Genomic DNA, 21,410 nt, shown 5'->3' on the forward strand with positions numbered 1-21,410 from the left:
TATATATATATATATATATATATATATATATATATATATATATATATATATATATATATATAATATTTATTTATTTTAATTATTTATTTTCATTCATTATTATTTTTTTAATTATTTATTTTTCTTTCTGTATTTATTTTTATTTATTTACTTATATATATATATATATATATATATATATATATATATATATATATATATATATATATATATATATATATATATATATCAAAAAAGGAAATAACCAGCAGACTGAAATGATGGAAATTCTTATAGTTCATCCCGCTAAGATATACTACTTACTGAAATGAAAGCCAGATGAGATGTATTCCATTAAATTTTGCATCGGAGACCGAACAAACAACCGGAATCCGACCCGATAAACAGCGTGATTTTTATGAACAAAGTGTTTCTGTCTGTCGGCGCCAGTTGGCGTTGTTCCTACGGGGGTTTGTTTGAACCCTGCCTCGGCCGTGCTCCGCGTGTGGTGTTATATTTTCTTAGTTTTTGTGGCTTTTTGTACTGTTTTTCGATAAAAAAAAACATGGGTCCCAAGAAAGCCATTGCAGACAAGCAGAAACGGAAAACGGTGAGAACCACAATTGAACTTAAAAAAGAGATTATTTCCAAGTATGAAAGAGGCATTCGTGTGACTGATTTAGCGTCTCAGTTTAACCTGCCGAGATCCACCATAAGTACATTTTTAAAGCATAAAGAGGCAATAAAAAGTGCCAGTGTTGCTAAGGGAGTTACGAGTTTGACAAAACAGAGGCCTCCCATAATAGATGAAATAGAAAAATTGTTGTTAGTGTGGATAAACGAAAAACAGTTAGCTGGTGGTCGTGTTTCGGAGCCGATGATTTGCGCTAAGGCTCGAACCTTGCATGCTGATCTCATGAAACTCAAACCTGAATCAAGTAGTACCGAGCATGAGTTTATGGCTAGTAGGGGATGGTTTGATAGGTTTAAGAAAAGAAGTGGCATTCGTAGTGTTGTAAGGAATGGGGAGGCAGCGAGTTCTGATGAAAAAGATGTCGAAAAGTTTGTGAAAGAATTTCATCAATTCGTTGACGAAAATGGTTTTATGCCAAATCAAATGTTTAATTGTGACGAGACAGGACTCTTTTGGAAGAGAATGCCAAAGAGAACCTATATTACCAAAGAGGAAAAGAAATTGCCAGGCCACAAACCAATGAAAGATAGGCTAACTTTGTTGCTGTGTGCAAACGCTAGTGGTGATTTAAAAATAAAGCCACTGTTGGTCTACCATTCTGAAACCCCTAGAATTTTTAAGAAACATAAAGTTATTAAAAGTAAGTTAAATGTTATGTGGAAATCAAATGCTAAAGCTTTTGTAACAACACAAATTTTTAGGGAGTGGATTTGTGAAGTGTTTGCCCCTTGTGTAAAAAAATACCTTGAAGAAAACAATTTGCCACTCAAGGCACTTCTCATTTTAGACAATGCCCCTGCCCACCCACAAGACATGGAATATGAGTTAGCTGACGAATTTAGCTGGCTAAAAATAAAATTTTTGCCACCCAGAATAACCTCCCTAATACAGCCCATGGACCAGCAGGTCATTTCTAATTTCAAAAAACTGTACACTAAGGCACTGTTCCACAGGTGTTTCGAAGTGACCAGTGAAACTAGCCTAACCTTGGCCACATTCTGGAAGGAACAATTCCATATTTTGAGTTGTGTTAGGCTAATAGGCAAAGCATGGGCAGATGTCTCTAAGAGGACTCTAAGAGCAGCTTGGAGAAACCTTTGGCCTGATGGGGTTCCTCCTAGGGACTTCGAAGGTTTCGATGCCCCTAGTCAGCTTGCAGCCGAGCCTGAAGCTGAGCCCATTCCTCTGCCTGACCCAGATGTTGAGGAAATTGTTTCTGTGGCCAAGTCCATGGGCTTGGAGGTCAGTGCTGATGATGTTGAGGAGCTGGTTGAGGAACACAGCATAGAACTCACAACAGAGGAACTCCAGCAACTTCAAAAGGAGCAGCAGAAGATTTTAGCCGAGGAGATGTCTGGAGAGGAGGAAAGCAAGAGGGAGTCAACTTCAGGAATCAAAGAAATGCTCCTTCATTGGGAGAAATTCCAAGAGTTTTTGAAAAGAATCATCATGATAAGGAACTGGTAAACCGTGCTATTAATTATGTTGACGAAAATTTAGTTAACCCTTATAGAAAACAGTTAAAGAAACGCCAACAGCAGACCACATTAGACAGATTTCTTTTTAGAAAAGAAAAAAGGCAAAGACTGGAAAAAACTCCCGAAAAACAGCCACAAAACCAGTTGATTTTAGAGAAGGGGATTCCCCTTCCAAACAATGACTCTGTCTCCATACCTCCTCCCCACATCCATGTCCACAGATCCAGATCTTCATCAATGTCAAGGTAATACCCATACTTTAATTGTTAAAAACTTTTTAATGTTGTTTCTTATTTACATTATGTTATTTAACTCTCAACTTAATTATAATTTCTGTGTAATGTTTTGTATAAAAAGGCAATGTTAGGGTAATAACTTGGTCGTCGAGAACGGATTCTACTGTACTGAACCATTCTTTTTTTTATCATTTTGACCCCTACTGACAATCGGTCTTCCATTCAACGGGTGACTGTGAGGAGCTTGCAACTATTGTTGGAGCATTCTGGGCTGCTGGTGCACTTCCGACATTTATAGAAACCGAGTGGCGATGCAATGTACCTAGCTGCCCCTCGATTAAAACGTCATTTATAGCTTTTTTGGCAAATATTTGTTGGGTAGGGTTCATTCGTCTCAGCTCTGAAGCCCATGCTAAAGCAAGCTTATCCAAGTCGTCACTGTGACCTCGTAGACGTTTACATGCTAAAGAAATAAGCTCCTCTCTCTCGTTTCTTATCTTGGTGGTCCTGGGTCGTGACTTGCTGCTCCGCACTTCAATCTCCGCACAATCAACCTGGAAATAAATGATTGAAAACAATAGTAGTCTTGGAAAAGAATTAATTTACGTACATTATTCTTCGTGAGCGTAAATTGTCCTGATGAAAAGTTGTAAATTGCGTAATTAAGACATTTAGGACTTACGACCAATCGCTGAAACCTATCAAGGTTATTGAACATCTGAAATAGGTGACCATGAGGGCCTGGACATAAAGAAAAACAGACAAGAAAGGAAATGAGAGGGCAGATGAAAGAAAGGTTGGCTCTGGACAGTATGAATCACCAAAACTGTGAATTTTACCTACAATTTCTGCAAACATATGTACAAATATTATCTCTACCGTTATTTTCCCTTGTACTTCAGCTCTTTAAATTCTAGACCTAGCCCTCAATCGGATGTTGGTTTTGCAAAGAAAAGTCAATCGTAGGTTCGAAGCCAGGTAATGCTGTCGAGTTGGCGACGTAAATTTAATCTTGAGCAGTAGGCTAGTTGTAGTGCTTTGAATGATCGAAGATTCAGTGCTTATCCTGATGGCCTAAATTCCACAACGAAAAAAATCTTGACCTAGTGAATTATTTTGAGTAATCTTTTCTTGAATCTATTTACCTACTTAACTGATTTTTATCCAATCATATTCAATTAATCTATTAGTATATTTAGCTAATTATTTTTATGCAGTATATGTAATGAATTACAAAGGGCAAGCCCACCTCTGGTGTAGCCTCCATTGTGATTCGGCTCTATGTCGGCTTTTATGTTTCCTTTATAAAAAGTAGTTCGTGAAAACCAACGTAGAGGGTTCATAGATATCCTCAGTACTAGCACCACTTCTTTTACATTCCTGAATTTTTAATTCCCTTCTGAAATTACTTCTTAGTGTTCAATTTTCTTTGAACATCATCGATTGTGGCATCTTTTTTCATTAATCTGAAAATTTTCTAAAAGTTTTTCTCACAGCATTCCTTTTATCTTTCCTCGTGTAATTTTTTATGTTGTATATTCCAAAGTTCAGACATATCTTTATACTTATCAATGACGTGTTGCAGCAACGCCTTGATGTCGCTATTATCAGAAAGCGTTGCCATCTCGGCGTTGAAGTACACCCCACGGAGAACGAGAAAACACTTACTGACACGATTGACATTCAAAGCAACAGATGATCATCAGTCCTTTCACTCATTCCATACGTTCCTCCCACGAGAATGACGCGCGTGAATAATGGATTTTTAAATATTTTGAAATCCATCATTCACGGTTTCGTGACCAACATTCCATCATTCAGCTGTTCAAACGGTCAGTCGGAATGATATTCACGGAAATACTGACATTCCGAACGATCGTGTACGTTAAGTATACCTTAGTTTAACCAGATCACTGAGCTGATTAACAGCTCTCCTACGGCTGGCCCGAAGGATTAGATATATTTTACGTGGCTAAGAAGCAATTCGTTACCTAGCAACGGGGCCTACAGCTTATTGTGGAATCCGAACCACATTATAGCGAGAAATTAATTTCTATCACCAGAAATAAATTCCTCTAATTCTTCATTGGCAGGTAAACTCTTACTTTCATGTCCACTGTCATGGGATTCCAGTTTAATGGCCGGTGATATATGGTGTTCCTCTAATGCAAGCCTAGGTCCTGAAGTTATTGCAAGAGGTTAGGTATAGTACTTCATAACCACTGGTTATTGGGAAGGATGATTTTTGTAAACTTTATTTTGACCAGAGAAATAGGAAGCTGTACGTGTTCAGTGATTTTATTTGATATGATGTGAGTCTACACTTGGCACCGTCAGACTTCAAAATTACTTTTATTTTGCAATCATTGGTTCAATTTACCTATCACAAATCATCAACTTACCTTGTCAGGCTCGTAATTTATACATTTCCTGACAGTCAACTTTCGAATATACAAATAATACTTACAGCTGTTTCATTTGTCTCCTCTTGAATATCATCAACCATCTGGAGGTCAGGGTCTATGGTGCTCACAGTAGGGGGAATATCTTAATCCTTTAAAAAGAGCATTTCGTTAAAAAATAAAACAGAGGGTTGACTCTTATATTTCATCAGACGCTAGTCCAAATTTCTTAAAACTACCAATTTTTTGTTCAACTCCTTTCTGAAATTTGTGCGTAAGGAGTTAATTTTCTTCTTAACATCCTCTAGGGTATCGTTCCCTATATTTCTTTATCAGTATAAGGTAGTCTGCCCCCTTTTTCTGTCTATTGTTGTACTCTTCTGACTTGGCTTTCCATAAGGCTGGCAAGCTTCTGTAGAGACGGATAAATTCAATTATGAATTCCCGTTCTGAAGATTTGTGGCGGCTGACAGTCCCAGAGTTCCTCCCGGCAGACATCTAGGCCGTGTAAGCAAGCGTGATACTAAGCGAAGTTGCGCAATACGTCACTCAGACGACCCCAAAGTTTTGCTTCAACTTTTTGGCGCCAAATTCTGTTAAGGGCCTTCAATATGCACCCTACAACCTCAAATCTTTCGGTGCAATGGTCATTTTTGCACAAAATAGTTGATCGCCTAGAGAGAGCCAAGTCCAGAATGGTACCAGCTCTAGAGAGACTCGATATTCGCTTTCATTTTGAACTCTGCAGACGCAGAGAAACCAGAGAGGGACGCTAGGCGATGACGCTTGAAGGGTGGGTCGTCGGGGGGGATAAGGTATTTGCGTCTGTCGTCTACAGGGGAGGGTGTCATGGGGGCGGGTGCTGTCACGTTTTCTACGATGACTTCATAAGAGAAAACGGGTGACGCTCAACAGCTTCAACCCTCGCCTCCGAGCTCTGCTAAATACAACACGGGGACCGGCCTTGGCTAGCCTCGCTCAGGGTCTATTTGTCCTCTGGCTCCCATTCGTCGCAAGAATGTTATTTTGTGACTTTGAAACGCATGAAATACTGTTAAGAGCATTGTTTTTCAAAATAAATGACTTCCTAGCGACGTTATTATGAGGGATTTTCTGTAAATCAACTTATATTTAAATCGAATATTACGTATGATTAGGGACTTCTTACTCACCACGTCAATAGATGCATTTACTCAGTGTTCAACTCTAGCATGTGGTGAAAAGTATTCTAAGCCAAATCTAAAATAATCTAGAAAGTATTTGCTTTAACTACCAAATGTACTTTCAGAGACATCATCATTTTGAAGGCCATATACCGGCATTTACCTTGGACTACAACGGTCCCCGCAACACACCCACGTTTAAGCATCCAAGCATATTTCAGCGTTTACTTCATAATATTACAACAGACCATGTATCTTGAAATATCACGCAATTTCAGACAATGTCATTATACACTGTAAAACGTTATAATCATTATGAAGGGATGATACCACTATGTATGTAGCGCTATACTTTGATAAAGCTGTAAGTGCAGCATTGCTCGAGGAACGGCACAATAGTTTATATTGCTGTAGTTTGAATATGATAAATACGCGCTTAGGGGATATTGCATTATCAAGAGTTTCAAGTGTGTTGCAAGAAGCATTGTCATACTCAGAGGACGGGAGCTGGAGCTGAACAATCATCCCCTCCCCACCAACTCCTCCCCCCCTCATCGCTTTCTTTCGAATACATCACAACACTAATATTTCGTTCAGGAAGGACATAGGTAATCTTATATTCAACATCATTATTAGACGTGATTTTTTCGCGATACTTCTAAGAACAAACTGAACGTATCCTATGAAATAAAACTTTAGTTGTCTCTTAATCCATGTCACATTTGCCTCTACAGTTCCACTTTAAATTGCAGGTTATTTAACAGAAATACAATGCTGCTTCATTTTCACATGGTATACAGTTGTGACAGACATCTGAATGCTTTATTAAACTATTAGCTCTAAGTCTTACCTTAACATAATATGTATCATTCTAAAAATAAAGAGCAATCGTTATGGCCTCGTTATTTAATAATAAAATCGTACGTGACTGTCAATCCTACAGTCATCAGCGGGATTCATACTTGTATTTGGTAAATTATATATAACAACAGTACAATTTCTGGTTGTAACTCTATTCGTTTATCCTTATACTCCCGTGTGAATATAACGACCATTTCGTAAAAACAAAGTGGGCGCGCTTGGCGTCAGGTTGGCGGGCGGCTGCGCATGCGTGTGTCCGTCCCCAAGATTTTCATTGAATATCGTTCTCTGCGGTCTGGGCTGGGAGCGTATTTCAAAATGATCGCTAAGTTCCAAAATTTGTCGCTGTATCGACCGGAGAGCGCTCGTGAACTTCGATATGTTATTTTATTACTATAGCAAACTGGGGGAAATGTTCGTAAGTCTACAACGGATAAGTTATTTAACATACTGAATTTCCTGTCTTGTCTTTCAGACTTTTTTACTGCAACCATACCGGCAGTTCAAATGCAGAATAGAGCAAACTTAGGATTTGTTCTGGCAATGGGATGGGGAGACGCCAACGCTCTTCTTGTTCCGTGCTCGCATACAACCTTATTATAACTATGCTTTACCAAGTGTCAGTGATATCTGACGAATGTATTCATTTCCTCATGCGTGTTATTGAAAATTCTGTCACAAATATAATCAGCGGTTTCACATACAGACAGTTACGACAAGCGCATGTTTCATGCGAAGCCGTTGGTCTTTTGATCAACCATGTGCCGATGGCATACCTTGATGGCCGAACATTAATCTTGGACCCTATGGCGAGACTTCGAAGTTCAAGCAAACCACACTCAAAAATCATTTTACTTGACTAACGCAAGTGTAATGCAGGAATCATTCAAACCGTAATGACTCAAATTAGCAATTGGCCAAGTGACAGCAGCTGTTTACAGACAACGTGACGGGTGGGGAAACGGCAATGGCCGGTACAGGGGATGATGGAGAAGGTAGGGAGGTGGAGGGGAGGGGCTGCAGCGTCACAGCAGCCCTTCCACAGCAGTTCACAGGGGAGAGGAGCGCCGCATCGGTGCAGCAAAGGCTGCCAGCTGCTCCCCTTCCTACTACAACCAACTATCCATTCTTTCCAAGCGAAACCCAATTTCTCTGGATGATTCCGGTTTCAACATGGCGACAAAGTCCTCTTATACGTTTAGATTGCAGCAGCGCTAGTAACTTCACGGGAGAAATCTTAAGCAACAGTGCATTACAGTCTTATCCTGGGGGGAGGGGGCAGACCCCATCGTTTGTTGAAAAACTATGGCTTTTATTGTAAAACTCGTTCCAACCACAACGGCAATTATTCTTGCTGTTATTTATGCAACTCGGATTTGAGCATAAATGACGCAATATCGATTCTGCTAATTTCCTTCGGGATTACACGGTTCATAATTTTAAAATCAAATATATTCAGACACCTTTACCACAAGTATCTCACATTACTTTCATCTAACATAATGATCAACATAAACACATTTTCTTCACAAAATTTTATTAACACAATCAATTATTGAATACTCTCGTTGTCTTCGAAATTTCTATTACTGGTCGCAAGAATAAGATAATTGTAGCATGAGATTTTAGATTAATGATAGATATTTATAAGCCCAGTCATTGTCTGACCAAAAAAAATCTGCGCTTCCAAAAGCATCATTAGAGGAGGTTTTAACATTTTATTAGACAAATGGCATATTCAACAACTTCTGCCGAGGGCTTGCGACTGCCAATTCCTGTCTGTTTAAATTCAAGACACCGGTAGCAACCGTATGGCAGGGGAACGCTGGGAAACGGTGCAAGAAGCGGTTGGATGTCAGGTTCGTTATGCGGTGACTGCTTCCACCGAGAAGATATGGCAAATAAAATTATTGTGCCGGGTTTATCAACCGATTCTAATCACATAGCAGGTTTGCAAAACGGTCAAGGATCTCGAAATTACCCTCCAGTTGCTAATGAAGCAATACATAAAGGAATACTTCGCCAACGAAGGTGCGATAGCATTTCAAAACGACTCCTTGTAAATTTCAAAATCGCGCAGAGTCTATAAACTCACCTCATCGTCATTTAAGGCAGGTGGAGGACAATCCAGGTTTGATGAACTCTCTCGTGGCACGTCTTGATTGCAAATAAACAGCATTTCATCATAGAACCAAAGTGACGGCGTGTAAATAGTAGCCGAATCCCTAAACTTCTTGGAGTTTTCGTGTTTCTTAAGTTCCCTTCGAAAAGAAGTACGGAGGCTGTTTATTTTCTTCATCACATCATCACGTTTGCAATTTGGGTCAAGTTCTTTAAGTTTGTCATGGAGTTCCGATATAGCCTTATTTCTTAAATTTTTGTTTAAATATTCTTTTGATTTTACTTTCCATAATACCGTGTTTTTCCTGTATATACGAATAAAGTCTAAAATTATTTCTTTTTCTTTGTCCTTCAAATTAATCGCACTCATTGTATAAAGGTCTAAAATCTCTACACTTCGAGTGCTGAAGGATGACTGAGGTATGAGTTATACGAGCAAACACACGGTCCTACAGGTTTGTGGACGAAGTCAGGAATCAATTTATGGCTTATTTTATGGAAGAAGGTGCCGTTCCATGGCAAGACAAGTCAGTAGGAAACTAGAGTACGAGACCAAGTTTATATAAATTCAGCGTAGTCTTTAGCCAAAAAAAAAAAAAAAAATTAAACCAACAATTGGTCTCAGACTTTTCCATTGGATAGTTAGTTAAATTCTAAACAAATTTATTATTTAGTTCATGGTGCTTTAAGGTTTTGGTGAACTTTGTATGAATTAAAACAATTAATTCTGTATAAGAAGTGCATATTATTTCTTAATAATTGTATGTATAGAACTTCATATCATTGCTAGATAGTACTTAAAATATTAAGTACAAGTCACATTGTTCAAGGAGAAAGCATCCCTGAAATTGTAAAAGGATAATTAGTGTTTAATAAAAATATAAATTTCCCTTACCATCTCTCTTTCAAAGCTTTCCTCCTCTATAGTAGACCTAGAGCGTCCTGGCATTTCTTGGTCTTTCAGAAAGAGTAATTTTTCGTAGTACCATAAGTTGGGCTTATAAATGTCATCTGTGCTGGCTCCAGATTTGTATGAGGCCTGAACCTTTTTAAATTCTTTTCTAAATGATGCACGTAGAGAATTAATCTTACGTAAACATGATTCACGATCAGCATTAGGGTCACATTCTTTCAGTTTTTCTACTAATTTGTCTTGAGCAATTTGTTTTGCGTGTTTGTTATAGTAATCTGCCGATTTAATTTTCCACAAACACGGGAAAGACTGGTATAGGTCTATAAAGTCACTTAACACTTCTCTTGAATTGGCGCTATTCATCTTCAATTTCACTCAACATACAAAAATAATGGAGCCTTCCTCGTGTACCCAACAAATTATCACTTGGCTCGAAGCTCCACCCACAAAATATCAGGAATGTCTTGATAGCGTCGAGCCAGCTGCGAGTGGCTCGTTGCACGATGCGAAAGCCCCCATACACTATGAAAACTCGACGCGTTGCACGAAGCGCGATTCGATGCTCGATAGTGTATGGGGGCCTTTAAGGCGCGTTCACACGGTCGAACCGGGTTGTACAACCAGGTTCGATCGTGTGAACGCCGCTTTAGCGGGGCCACAGACTATCACACATGTATGACCAATATGTTTGTTCATACACTGTTATAGACTGATGATATGTTTGATCAAACGTCAGTACGTATCGGAGAGGCTTAGCGGAAACATGAGCAAGAGAAAAGCTTGTATAGCTATTCTGCTGGCGCTTGCCAACGAAGAAGTGAACGATAAAAAGAAACGATTCTGGATGAAAGTGTACAAAAACCTACTTAAATATATACACTGCCTTAAACGTGTTTAAATATTCCCTCACCTCTTCATCTATGTCTATTGTAGAGATCCCTTCTTCCTGAATTTCCTGGTCCCGGAGAAAATTGAGAGCGCCGAAAAACCATGAGGGTACATGCAGTAGACGTCTTCACTTCCAGCACTGGATTTTTCACTTTGAAGCACCTTTTTTAATTCTCTCCTGTAGCTAGTACGAAGAGAGTTAATTTTCTTGGGTACCATATCATTTGTGGCACTGGGGATATGTTATTTCAATTTATCAAGCAATTTTAGGGAACACTTTGCCTTTAGGTTTCTATTTTTATATCCCTCACTTTTTATCTTCCACAGACAAGGAAATGATTGATGAAGTTCAATGAACTCTAACCAAAATTCTTGATGCTCCTGCGTGTTCGCCATGGCTGCTGTTGACCAAATGAGCATGTATGATCAAACATCACTACACAGTTGTCAAACATGCTGGTCAAATGTCATGTTGGACGAACCAGCTTCAAACAGCTTGTTCAATCCTTCAAACACGCACTTACATTCTCAAATTGAATTGTCAAACGCCAATTTGATAGTCTGTACTGTCCCTTGGGCTTCCATACGGTCAAGTATGTTGGCCAACAGGTTGGACAACACAATGTTTGTGAGAATGTTTGGCCATGTGAAAAGGGTAAACATGTTGGACGGATGTCTGGTCGGGTCTGACTTTTGTCGGTGGGGCTTGCTCGTTCATGTCCATGTATGATCGTCTGAACACACATCAGTCTCAAACCGTCATACAATACATATTCAAATCTCGGTGAGGTAACGAGTCAGACTCAGCCGAACAACCCGCCAACGTGTTCGTCCAACACGGTGGCGCTGAAATAACCCTATGCAGACGCTCAAACATAATTGCCAACCTCGTGTTGGCCAGCACATTGTAATGCACGTAGGATCGTGTGCAGGAGCCTTTTTGGAACCGCCAAGGGCTTATGCTGTTGCTTTGAAACATGAGCTCCACATTCATTGTTATGTATGTTTAATCAGATAAAAAAAATGCTTTTGACTTGGGGCGAAAGATCATTCGCATATGGCAATCTAGCGTAAACGCCAAAGATAACGAGCCAACCCAATCAGAAAGTCCTTTAAGCTTAATATCAAAGGTAGTTGAATATTGCATGGGTTATACTGCCATTAAGATTCCATACAGATCTTTTTATTGCCGGGGGAGGGTGGGAGGACCCCCAAAGATGTGATCCTTCCAGTTCTCAAATTCTCAGAATTTTAAATTATAGATTAGCACGTGTAGTGAAGAACCTTTTCGGGAAACTAGTTTCTCGTTTTCGTATTTTTAAGAAGCCCATTAACCTTCAGCTCAACAGATACGTCTAGTGAGCAAGCCAGGCAAAATCAAGGAAACAATGTTTGCAATATTTAAACAAGCGTTTCATTGTAATGGCAAGAAATTATCGCGTTAGCCAACCGAATCCAGGTAAAAAAGTCACATTAATCTTTCCTAGTTAGTGACCCCAAGGTTTTTAATCTGATATGTCTCCACCTTTGCGGCTTGTTTAGTACAAACCCGTCAGGGATTTTTTTTCCGGTATGTATTCACCTTTGCGGCGTGTTTAGTACAAGCCCGTTGGGGATTACAGTAAAAACGTAAACAAAAGACTAAGTATCATGAAGATAATGACCCCCAAGAAATATTAGTCCTAGATAACGACCCCTGATAACCTTTGGGGGTCACTATCTAGGAAAGTTCCAAAATATTTTCTGTTATATTACTTTAATTGCCACCATAAGTTAATGTGACTTTTTTCTTGTGACTTTATTACCGGCCACCAGCCAGCCAATGGTCAGCATGATGACGAAGCAATATAGTCGAGAACTGGATATCCTTAGAAATATTTTTTAGTTTACTCATCCTCAGCAAGAAAAGGAGATACTGTTATATATATATATATATATATATATATATATATATATATATATATATATATATATATATATATGCAATAATTGACTAGCAATATCAAACTTTAGCGAGGTTCCACTTTTAAAACGAAATAAACCTAAGTAATCTTTCTTTATTGTTTGTTTTACTTTAACGTGATTATCAGGGGTAATTTCTTCTTCAATATGATGACCACCGATGTTTTCATAAGTCAATATTAACAATTATGAAATTTATTACAGTAATAATAATAGCATCCTGATAGCAATAAGCTCCTTGTAATGATAACTGCATGTGATAATAAACCCATGCAATACTATACCTATTTCATATATTTTAAAATTACAAAATGCGTGTATTGATCTATACCGCAACAGGAGATTCTGACGTAAAATTGAAATATATGCTTAGACCTACAGTATTTAAGGTAATACGCACTGACTTAAAGTTAGCACTTTATTTTGTTGATAGCGATGTCATGTTTATTTTCACGCAAATTACCCACAATGGTCAAGTTGGCCCAGCGTTCGACTCTCTGACCGGCCAATGAAGAATTAGAGGTATTTATTTCTGGTGATAGGAATTCATTTCTCGTCATAATGTGGTTCGGATTCCACAATAAGCTGTAGGTCCCGTTGCTAGGTAACCAGTTGGTTCTTTGCTACGTAAAATAAATCTAATCCTTCGGGCCAGCCCTAGAAGAGCTGTTAATCAGCTCAGTGGTCTGGTTAAACTAAGGTATACTTAACTTTTTCCACCATCCACAGACATGTATGTTCCTTATACAGTTGAATCAACTCCATCCAAAATTGCTTCTCCTGCAGAGAGTAGGACATCGTCTGTAGACCTGGGTCAGGAGTTCTCTGCGCGCTCTCTCCACACGTTCACGTTCAGGTGCGACTGAATAGGTTTGACAAACACGCTACACACGTACGAATTTGTGAAGTGTGATTTTGGGATAAATGGCAGAATTTCTGACGGTGGAGTGCTGAAGGAAACTATGTTCTATAGTAAGCTTGTAAACAATAATCTGAATATTCCTTCTCCTCGTGTTTGCAATAATTCAGCATATGAATTACCTTTTGTTTTCATAGGAGATGAGGCATTTGCTCTTAGAAATGATTTCTTAAAACCTTTCAGCGCAAGAGAGTTGAATCACGAAAAAAAAATTCAATTACAGACTATCTCGTGCTCGAAACGTCGTAGAAAATGCATTTGGCATTTTGACATCTAGGTTTAGGATTTTCCATAGCTCCTTAAATGTGGTCTATACAAGTTGCGAAAAGATTGTGATGGCATGTTGTGTTCTGCACAATTTTTTGCGTAGCACTAAGAAAGACGACTATGCAGATTTAAATGTTGAACATGATGATGATGTAGTCTCTCTTGTAGGCTTAAATGCAGGTTACGATAGACATGCATCACAAGCTAGCCTGCATTCAAGGGAAATATTTAGAAACTTTTTTTTGCAATGAAGGAGCATTATGTTTTCAAGAACATATGATTGCTAAGAACTATTAAACACTGTAAAACAACTGCATTTTCTCATGTTTTCAGAAAGACCAAGAAGTCAGCTATGACTTACTATATGGGGCCAAATTACATCTATTAATAAACTTTTTTTTATTGTGAACCATCTGTATTTTTGAAAATGTAACTGTTTTTTGTTTAATAAATAAATAACAAATAATGTGTTTCTTACCTCATGTGCTTGTAAATTCGAGGTGGATGTTCTAATAGCTTCTTGATCCTTTAAAAACATTAAATCTTCATAGTAAGTCCAAGTTGGCGTATAAACATCATCTGCCCCAGTTCCAGACCGCATAGAATCTTCGACTTTTTTTGCTTCTTTCCTGAAATTACTCCTGTAGATGTTGATTTTTTTCTTCACTAAGTCTGTGGTTGCATCATGATACTTTTCTTTAAGTTTTTCTGCTAATTTTCCATACGCTTCGTTTTTTTTATATTTATTCAGATAATGTTTTGACTTAATTTGCCAAAGGCATGGCTGTTCTTTGTATAACTGAAAAAATTCGCCCCAAAATTCTCTATCTTCCGGCATCTTAACTACTTAAACCTCACTCAAATCTCTGCACCAACATTTCTCACACTCTGGCCATGCGGTTCACACTGATAACTTAACTGACTGGTAGCCATTCACGGTCAATGTTCCCTTCAGTGCGCGTTAGCCCCGCCTCCAAAATCAAGCAGAGTTTGATTCTCATCAGTGTGACTGACAGTTGTACTGACAGGCCTCAAATAACCCCATTCACGATCATTTTTGCCAAGTTTGAAGGAATTCCTTCAGTAATTACTGATCGTGAATGGCTTGCTAATGGCTTAAATTTCTGGTTTGATCAAACCAAGAAGCAAACTGCGCTTGTTTCGGTTCATGTCATTATATCAAGCCAAATTAGTTTCATACACGTTAATTTTTTTTGTCAAAACTTTGGTTTGACAAGTAATTTGACAAAAAAATTTTATACAGAAAATTTTTTTTATACAGAAAATAATTTTTAGGGGTGACTATATAATATATATATATATATATATATATATATATATATATATATATATATATATATATATATATCAGTGAGGCCCCGAGAAAAATGAAACACTGGGTATAAATCCTGACTAGTTTTGTCTTTGTATCTAAGACATCTTCATAGCCTGCCTGCACTGAAAACAAGAATTGTACATAGCGTATTGCCCTCAGCTGCTAACGAGTAGACTGCACCTATTGTTTTGTCCCACTATTAGGTATGAATATTTGGTTTCCAACCAGCTGCGCATGCATTTGTACTGTCACTCTAGCATCTGTGTGTGAATTTCTGCCACTATCTATCAGTACTCCTGAAGATGGCCTAGATATAAAGATGAAACTGGTCAGGATTTAGACTTAGTTTGTGATAATGCTTTTATGATTTATATATATATATATATATATATATATATATATATATATATATATATATATATATATATATATATATAAACGATATAGAAATACACATAACAATAATAGGTTTTCGGGTCTTTCTTACCCATTTGAGATTGCATATAAGGTTAACAGTCCGTAAAAGCATAATTAAAGTTAACAGTCCGTAAAAGCATAATTAACTTAGTCCACTGCACTGACTGATCCTGACCAAGTGAGATGTTCATGTACAAAGCCTTGGCTGGCACGGGCTCTTGCTCTTCAGCAAGTATAACGTGAGGATAGATGACAATTATACAGAACAGAAGCAGGCCAGCAAAAGGTTTTATAGCTAGGCACACGAGGAACAGTATATTACTCATTTCAAGCAGCTTCAGCAAGATATTTGCGATCTCTGAGGGAAGCACCGGTGAGATTTATGACTTCGTCTGGGAATGTCTCTGTTTTTAATGCATGAAAATTCCTTTAAATTTTCCACTGTTGCAATAACTAGTTGGGTTGCTTAGCAGGAAACATATTCTTTTATTGATTTCAACAAGTTAACCACTGGGAGAGATGCCACGCCAGCCCAGGACAGTGCCACTCCCAAGCCCAGATAAATAGGGAAGGTTCGAGTCAGGTAGGGCATCTGTCTCTAAAACAATTGCAAAAACCAGTCCTGAAAGGAGCCGTTCAAGACAGAAACAGCTATAGGACACTGACCAGAATTGACTTCAGCAACCTCTTTAACCTGTTATTTCACTTATCTATTTTTTTATACATATGCTTTCATCCCTGTACTTTCCTGGGGGGGGGGGGAATTTGGGATTCAAATTACTGAGTTTATGCATAAACATTTTTTACTCACTGCTCATTACTTACAGCACTCATATCAGAAAGGCATCCATTATGATTGATAATCCATGCCCCAAATTGCTGTCTTGAGTTGAAAACCTGAATTATTTAGCTCTATTTTTGAAATATATAATGTTTTTTTACCCACAATTCATCGTTTGCTTATCATACTCATTATAAAATTACTGTAATAGACATTACTTTGCTATTTCTTATTATGTCTAGTAAACTGTGACTACTTTATTGTCAGAAATTGTGTTTAAATGTCCAGCAGTAATGGAAAAGTTTCTGCTCATGCTGACCACTGTGATATGACTCTAAATCCGCATTGAGTATGGGCAGATATCCATTTAACTGATGCTGAGTTTTCAATAAGTCTCTGCAAATTTTGTTTGGTGTTGCTTTTAAACTGTTCCCCGTAGGACTCCTCATATGTGTAACTAATGTAGAGTTTTATTTGTTATATACACAAATAAGTCCTCAGTTTTACCTTCCAAGTTCAAATCTTTATTAGTATAACAGCAATTTAATTGAACAAAAATCTCCTTGTCGTTGAAACGTAAGACATTGTTTACTGTATATTTTTTTTTTTTTTTTAATCTGGACATTTGAAAAACCTAACCAAGGGGAGGGAGGGGAGAAAGAGGTTCAGCTCAACTCAGTGCCAGTCCCAAGCCCTCATAAATACGATAGGCTCGAGTACGGAAGGGCATCGTTAAAAATCCTCCAAAAACCAATCATGAGATGAGCCGTTTAACAGAAACAGCTGGAGAAGGCTCACTGAAAACAGCGACCCCGACTAGGGATTGGGTTGCGAAGAAGCATCTGAACATTTGACCGTTTGGAAAAACTGCTGTTTTAAAACTACACACACACACACACTATATATATATATTATATATATATATATATATATATATATATATATATATATATATATACACACACATATATGACGGGACATACAAGCAGGTATCTATTACCCCACATGAAATAACCCGTGGAAGAAGCGCAGTAAGGCAGCGCCTTTCGGTGGCATTGTTATTTTACTTTAGACAAAATAGGAAAATGACAAGGGCAAAATTAACGAAAGAACCGAAGGCATAAAAGACCTAGGACAGTGCAATTCGTTTTTAAAGCTTATCCAAAGTGCGTGGGGAGAGCGGGATAATAATATTTCGGAGACTTCCTGTGAGGTATTTGCTACCTGAATGTAAGCTATAATTATTATGCCACAAACACACACACACACACATATATATATATATATATATATATATATATATATATATATATATATATATATATATATATAAATATTATGCAGTGTGTGTAAATGCTTTCAAAATTATGTAAATAAATATTTCATTGGTTATATATATATATATATATATATATATATATATATATATATATATATATATATATGATTGTAGACGCTATGCAAAATTACGCAGGAAATAAATTATTCAATTGGCCATCAAATTTACAATAGTTACTCACCAGCGTTTCGTTATCGTTTTCCTCCGTGACGTTGACGCTGCTCCTTGAAACTGAGGGCGTTTCTTGATCACTGAGGAAGAGCATGTCTTCATAGTACCACAGACTTGACTCGTACCCTTGATCAGCCGCCACCCCTGATTTTTCCGAGTCGCAAACCTTTCTTAGCTCCTTCTTGAAATTCGTACGGAGAGTGTTGATCTTTTTCTTCACGTCATCAGTGGTAGCTTCTGGATATTTCTCTTGGTATTTTCTTAGCAACGTTTCATAAGACTCCAACTTCTTGTTCCGATCGCTATATTCATCTGATTTCATTTTCCAAAGAGCTGGAAGGTTCCGGTAAGCTTCAATAAATTCATGGATAAACTTCCTTTCTTCTTTTTTTGCGGCGGCGGACATCCTTCGTCGTTGAACTATCAGGAGCGACTGAGAAACGTTGATCAGTTTTACGCGGCCCATACACGATCAATTATATTGCGCAATTTCATTGTCAATACTCTGAATTGACAATTAAATTGACCGTGTATGGGCGATATTGATGACTTGCGCAATTGTATTGAGTGAATCAATTTCTGCTTGATATTTTATTGCGCAAGTCTATTTCATTGCACAATTAATTGACCGTCTGTGGTGACCGTCAATTAAATTGTGCAATAAAATCATTTGTCTTCCAGATTTCGTATCGTCAACATGTCTGACAAAGAAGAAGACAGGACATTCCTGTTGGAGTGCATCGAAGTTTATAAAAGTTTACCAGCCCTATGGAAAGTAAAAAGTGATGATTACAGCAACAGACAAAAGAAAGATGCAGCTTACGCTGTGTTGGTTGAAAAATTCCATGAAAAGTACCCAAAGTACACAAGAGAAGATGTAAACCCCTACACACGATCAATTTTTTCGTCAATTAATTGATATCAATTTATTGACGTCAATGAATTGATGGAGAAATTGACCGTGTGTAGGGGACATTGATATCAATTTAATTGAAACAATTTCATTGAATCAATTCATTGAGAGATCAACGATCCTTTGATATTTATTGATGGGTCTTCAATAAAATTGATCGTGTGTGGGCAAAGCATCAATATATTGATCAATAATTTAGTGTTTTCCCAGCAGTGAAAGAATCGTCATCGTAATCATGGCTGAAAAGAAGAAAGAAAGTGAGCGTAAAATGATGATGGAGATAATTGACGTTTATAGATCATACCACGTATCATTGTCAATGTTACTGATCGTGTGTGAGCCGCTTTAAAGTATCTCGCCAGTTTATACCTGAAAGCTTTCTTTGTTAATCATTTGTATACACATTCAAGTAGTTGTTATGAGCCTAAGAGAATTGTGTTGGCGATGAAGCTTCCGATGTTAAAATATACTTTTTATAAAACTCAGGCAAATTTCCCAGCGCCCGCCCGGTATCATAAATGTACTCCCCAACAGGATGGGCGTCGTACTTTAATGAAGAAGTGTGTACGTAGCGTAGATGTGTGGGTGGCAGTAGTAAAAGTGTCTTCCGGGGTTGTAGGTTTGGCCTCGCCGAGGGCTACTCCCGCCGAAACCCACCTAGCCACCCACAATCCTATCCCCCCTTCCTTCCCGGCGTTAATGGCGCCTTGGCCGTCTCTGGACCTTGGCTTTTCTGTGACTGAAGGTCGCTCGCAAACCGTTCGGATCTGCAGTACCCTTATAATTTTTTAATTAAAAATGTTTTTAATGTTTGTGTATTGTTCATCTTGGAAATAGAAATTTCAACAGTGTCCCAACCACTTTATAAACACATATAATCCACCGTACAGTAAATACTTGAACATACCACTACAAGCACTGAATTTTTCCTCATAGTAACTTGTGACCTTGGTTAGATGCTCACAACTCTATTGCTGCTACTCGCCTTTGAGAGCGCAGTTCTCCTAAATGAATAGACATCGTTGTCAATGACGACTTGAACATGAAGTTACGCAATATGCCACAATTGGGTCCTACTCCATTCTGCCACACGGCTATTATAATTTGATTTGGATCTGTCGCCTTTTTCTTGTTCATTTTAAGATTATACTTGCTCTGAGAGAGACTGTGCTATTGCATCAGACTGTAAAGCTACAGCGAGAATCATCGCTATAATCTGAAATCAAGTGGACGACACTGCATCAGGCTATAATTTTTAGCTACATTAAGAATTCTTGCTTTAATCTGTAATCAAAGGAACGACAGTACATCAGACTATAAAGCTACAGTGAGAATTCTTGCTCTCATGTGCAATCAAAGGGACGACTCTGTATCAGACTGTAAAGCTACAGTGAGAATTCTTGCTCTAATCTACAATCAAGGGGAAACTGTATCAGACTGTAAAGCTACAGTGAGAATTCTTGCTCTAATCTGCAATCAAAGGGACGACTCTGTATCAGACTGTAAAGCTACAGTGAGAATCTTGCTCTAATCTGCAATCAAAGGGAAGACTCTGTATTAGACTGTAAAGCTACAGTGAGAATTCTTGCTCTAATCTACAATCAAGGGGAAACTCTGTATCAGAGTGTAAAGCTACAGTGAGAATTCTTGCTCTAATCTGCAAACAAAGGGACGACTCTGTATCAGACTGTAAAGCTACAGTGAGAATCTTGCTCTAATCTGCAATCAAAGGGAAGACTCTGTATTAGACTGTAAAGCTACAGTGAGAATTCTTGCTCTAATCTACAATCAAGGGGAAACTCTGTATCAGAGTGTAAAGCTACAGTGAGAATTCTTGCTCTAATCTGTAATCAAAGGGACGACATTGTAACAGACTGTAAAGCTACAGTGAGAATCTTGCTCTAATCTGCAATCAAAGGGATGACTCTGTATCAGACTGTAAAGCTACAGTGAGGATTCTTGCTTTAATTTGCAATCAAAGGGACGACTCTGTATCACTGTAATGCTACAGTGAGAATTCTTGCTCTAATCAGCAATCAAAGGGACGACTCTGTATCAGACTGTAAAGCTACAGTGAGAATTCTTGCTTTAATTTACAATCACAGGGACGACTCTATCACTAAAGCTACAGTGAAAATTCTTGCTCTAATCAGCAATTCAAGGGACGACTCTGTATCAGACTGCAAAGCTACACTGAAAATTCTTGGTTTAATTTGCAATCAAAGGAGTGATTCTGTATCACTAAAGCTACAGTGAAAATTCTTGCTTTGTTCTGCAATCAGGGACGACTCTGTATCAGACTAAAGCTACAGTGAGAATTCTTGCTCTAATCTGCAATCAAAGGGAAGACCCTGTATCAGACTGTAAAGCTACAATGAGAATCTTTCTCTAATCTGCAATCAGCGGGACGACTCTGTATCAGACTGTAAAGCTACAGTAAGAATTCTTGCTCTAATTTGCAATCAAGGGGACGACTCTATCAGACTGTAAAGTTGCAGTGAGAACTCTTGCTATAATTTGCAATCAAAGGAACGACTCTATATCAGACTAAAGCTACAGTGAGAATTTTT

General features: G+C 38.1%; 3 protein-coding genes across 6 annotated transcripts in view; 2 read left to right on the top strand and 1 right to left on the bottom strand.

Annotated features, from left to right (window-relative positions):
• The first annotated feature begins 544 nt into the window (after positions 1-544).
• LOC136848958 (tigger transposable element-derived protein 1-like) lies at positions 545-2,140 on the top strand. The gene has a single exon (XM_067121769.1). The coding sequence runs from the start codon at positions 545-547 to the stop codon at positions 2,138-2,140; it is 1,596 nt and encodes a 531-aa protein (XP_066977870.1).
• A 52-nt stretch (positions 2,141-2,192) lies between these two features.
• The window catches only part of LOC136849216 (tigger transposable element-derived protein 1-like), a 121,886-nt gene continuing 102,668 nt past the window's right edge, over positions 2,193-21,410 (top strand). The window contains exon 1 of the mRNA XM_067122414.1: positions 2,193-2,396. Coding sequence (XP_066978515.1) covers positions 2,330-2,396 — 67 coding nt within the window. The 5' untranslated portion in view covers positions 2,193-2,329. The remainder of the gene's footprint in view (positions 2,397-21,410) is intronic.
• Positions 2,410-21,410, bottom strand: part of LOC136849217 (uncharacterized) — a 172,310-nt gene continuing 153,309 nt past the window's right edge. The window contains exons 2-3 of one of the 4 annotated variants that reach the window (XR_010856272.1): positions 14,362-14,512; positions 2,410-2,941 (exon numbers count right to left, since the gene is read on the bottom strand). Coding sequence is in view for 2 of the 4 variants with exons in the window: in XM_067122417.1 (XP_066978518.1) it covers positions 2,588-2,941; positions 9,830-10,210 (735 nt within the window). In the remaining 2 variants the exon portion in view is untranslated. Of the gene's footprint in view, positions 2,942-4,854; positions 6,016-9,829; positions 10,652-14,361; positions 14,802-21,410 lie in introns of those variants that run through there. The other 3 variants (XR_010856271.1, XM_067122418.1, XM_067122417.1) reach the window with 3 other exon arrangements.

Source organism: Macrobrachium rosenbergii, chromosome 20, assembly GCF_040412425.1.
Source record: "Macrobrachium rosenbergii isolate ZJJX-2024 chromosome 20, ASM4041242v1, whole genome shotgun sequence".
Lineage (NCBI taxonomy): Eukaryota > Metazoa > Arthropoda > Malacostraca > Decapoda > Palaemonidae > Macrobrachium > Macrobrachium rosenbergii.

Excerpts from the sequence above, each read along its gene's own strand:
- LOC136848958 (XM_067121769.1), top strand. The coding sequence starts at position 545 with ATGGGTCCCAAGAAAGCCATTGCAGACAAGCAGAAACGGAAAACGGTG.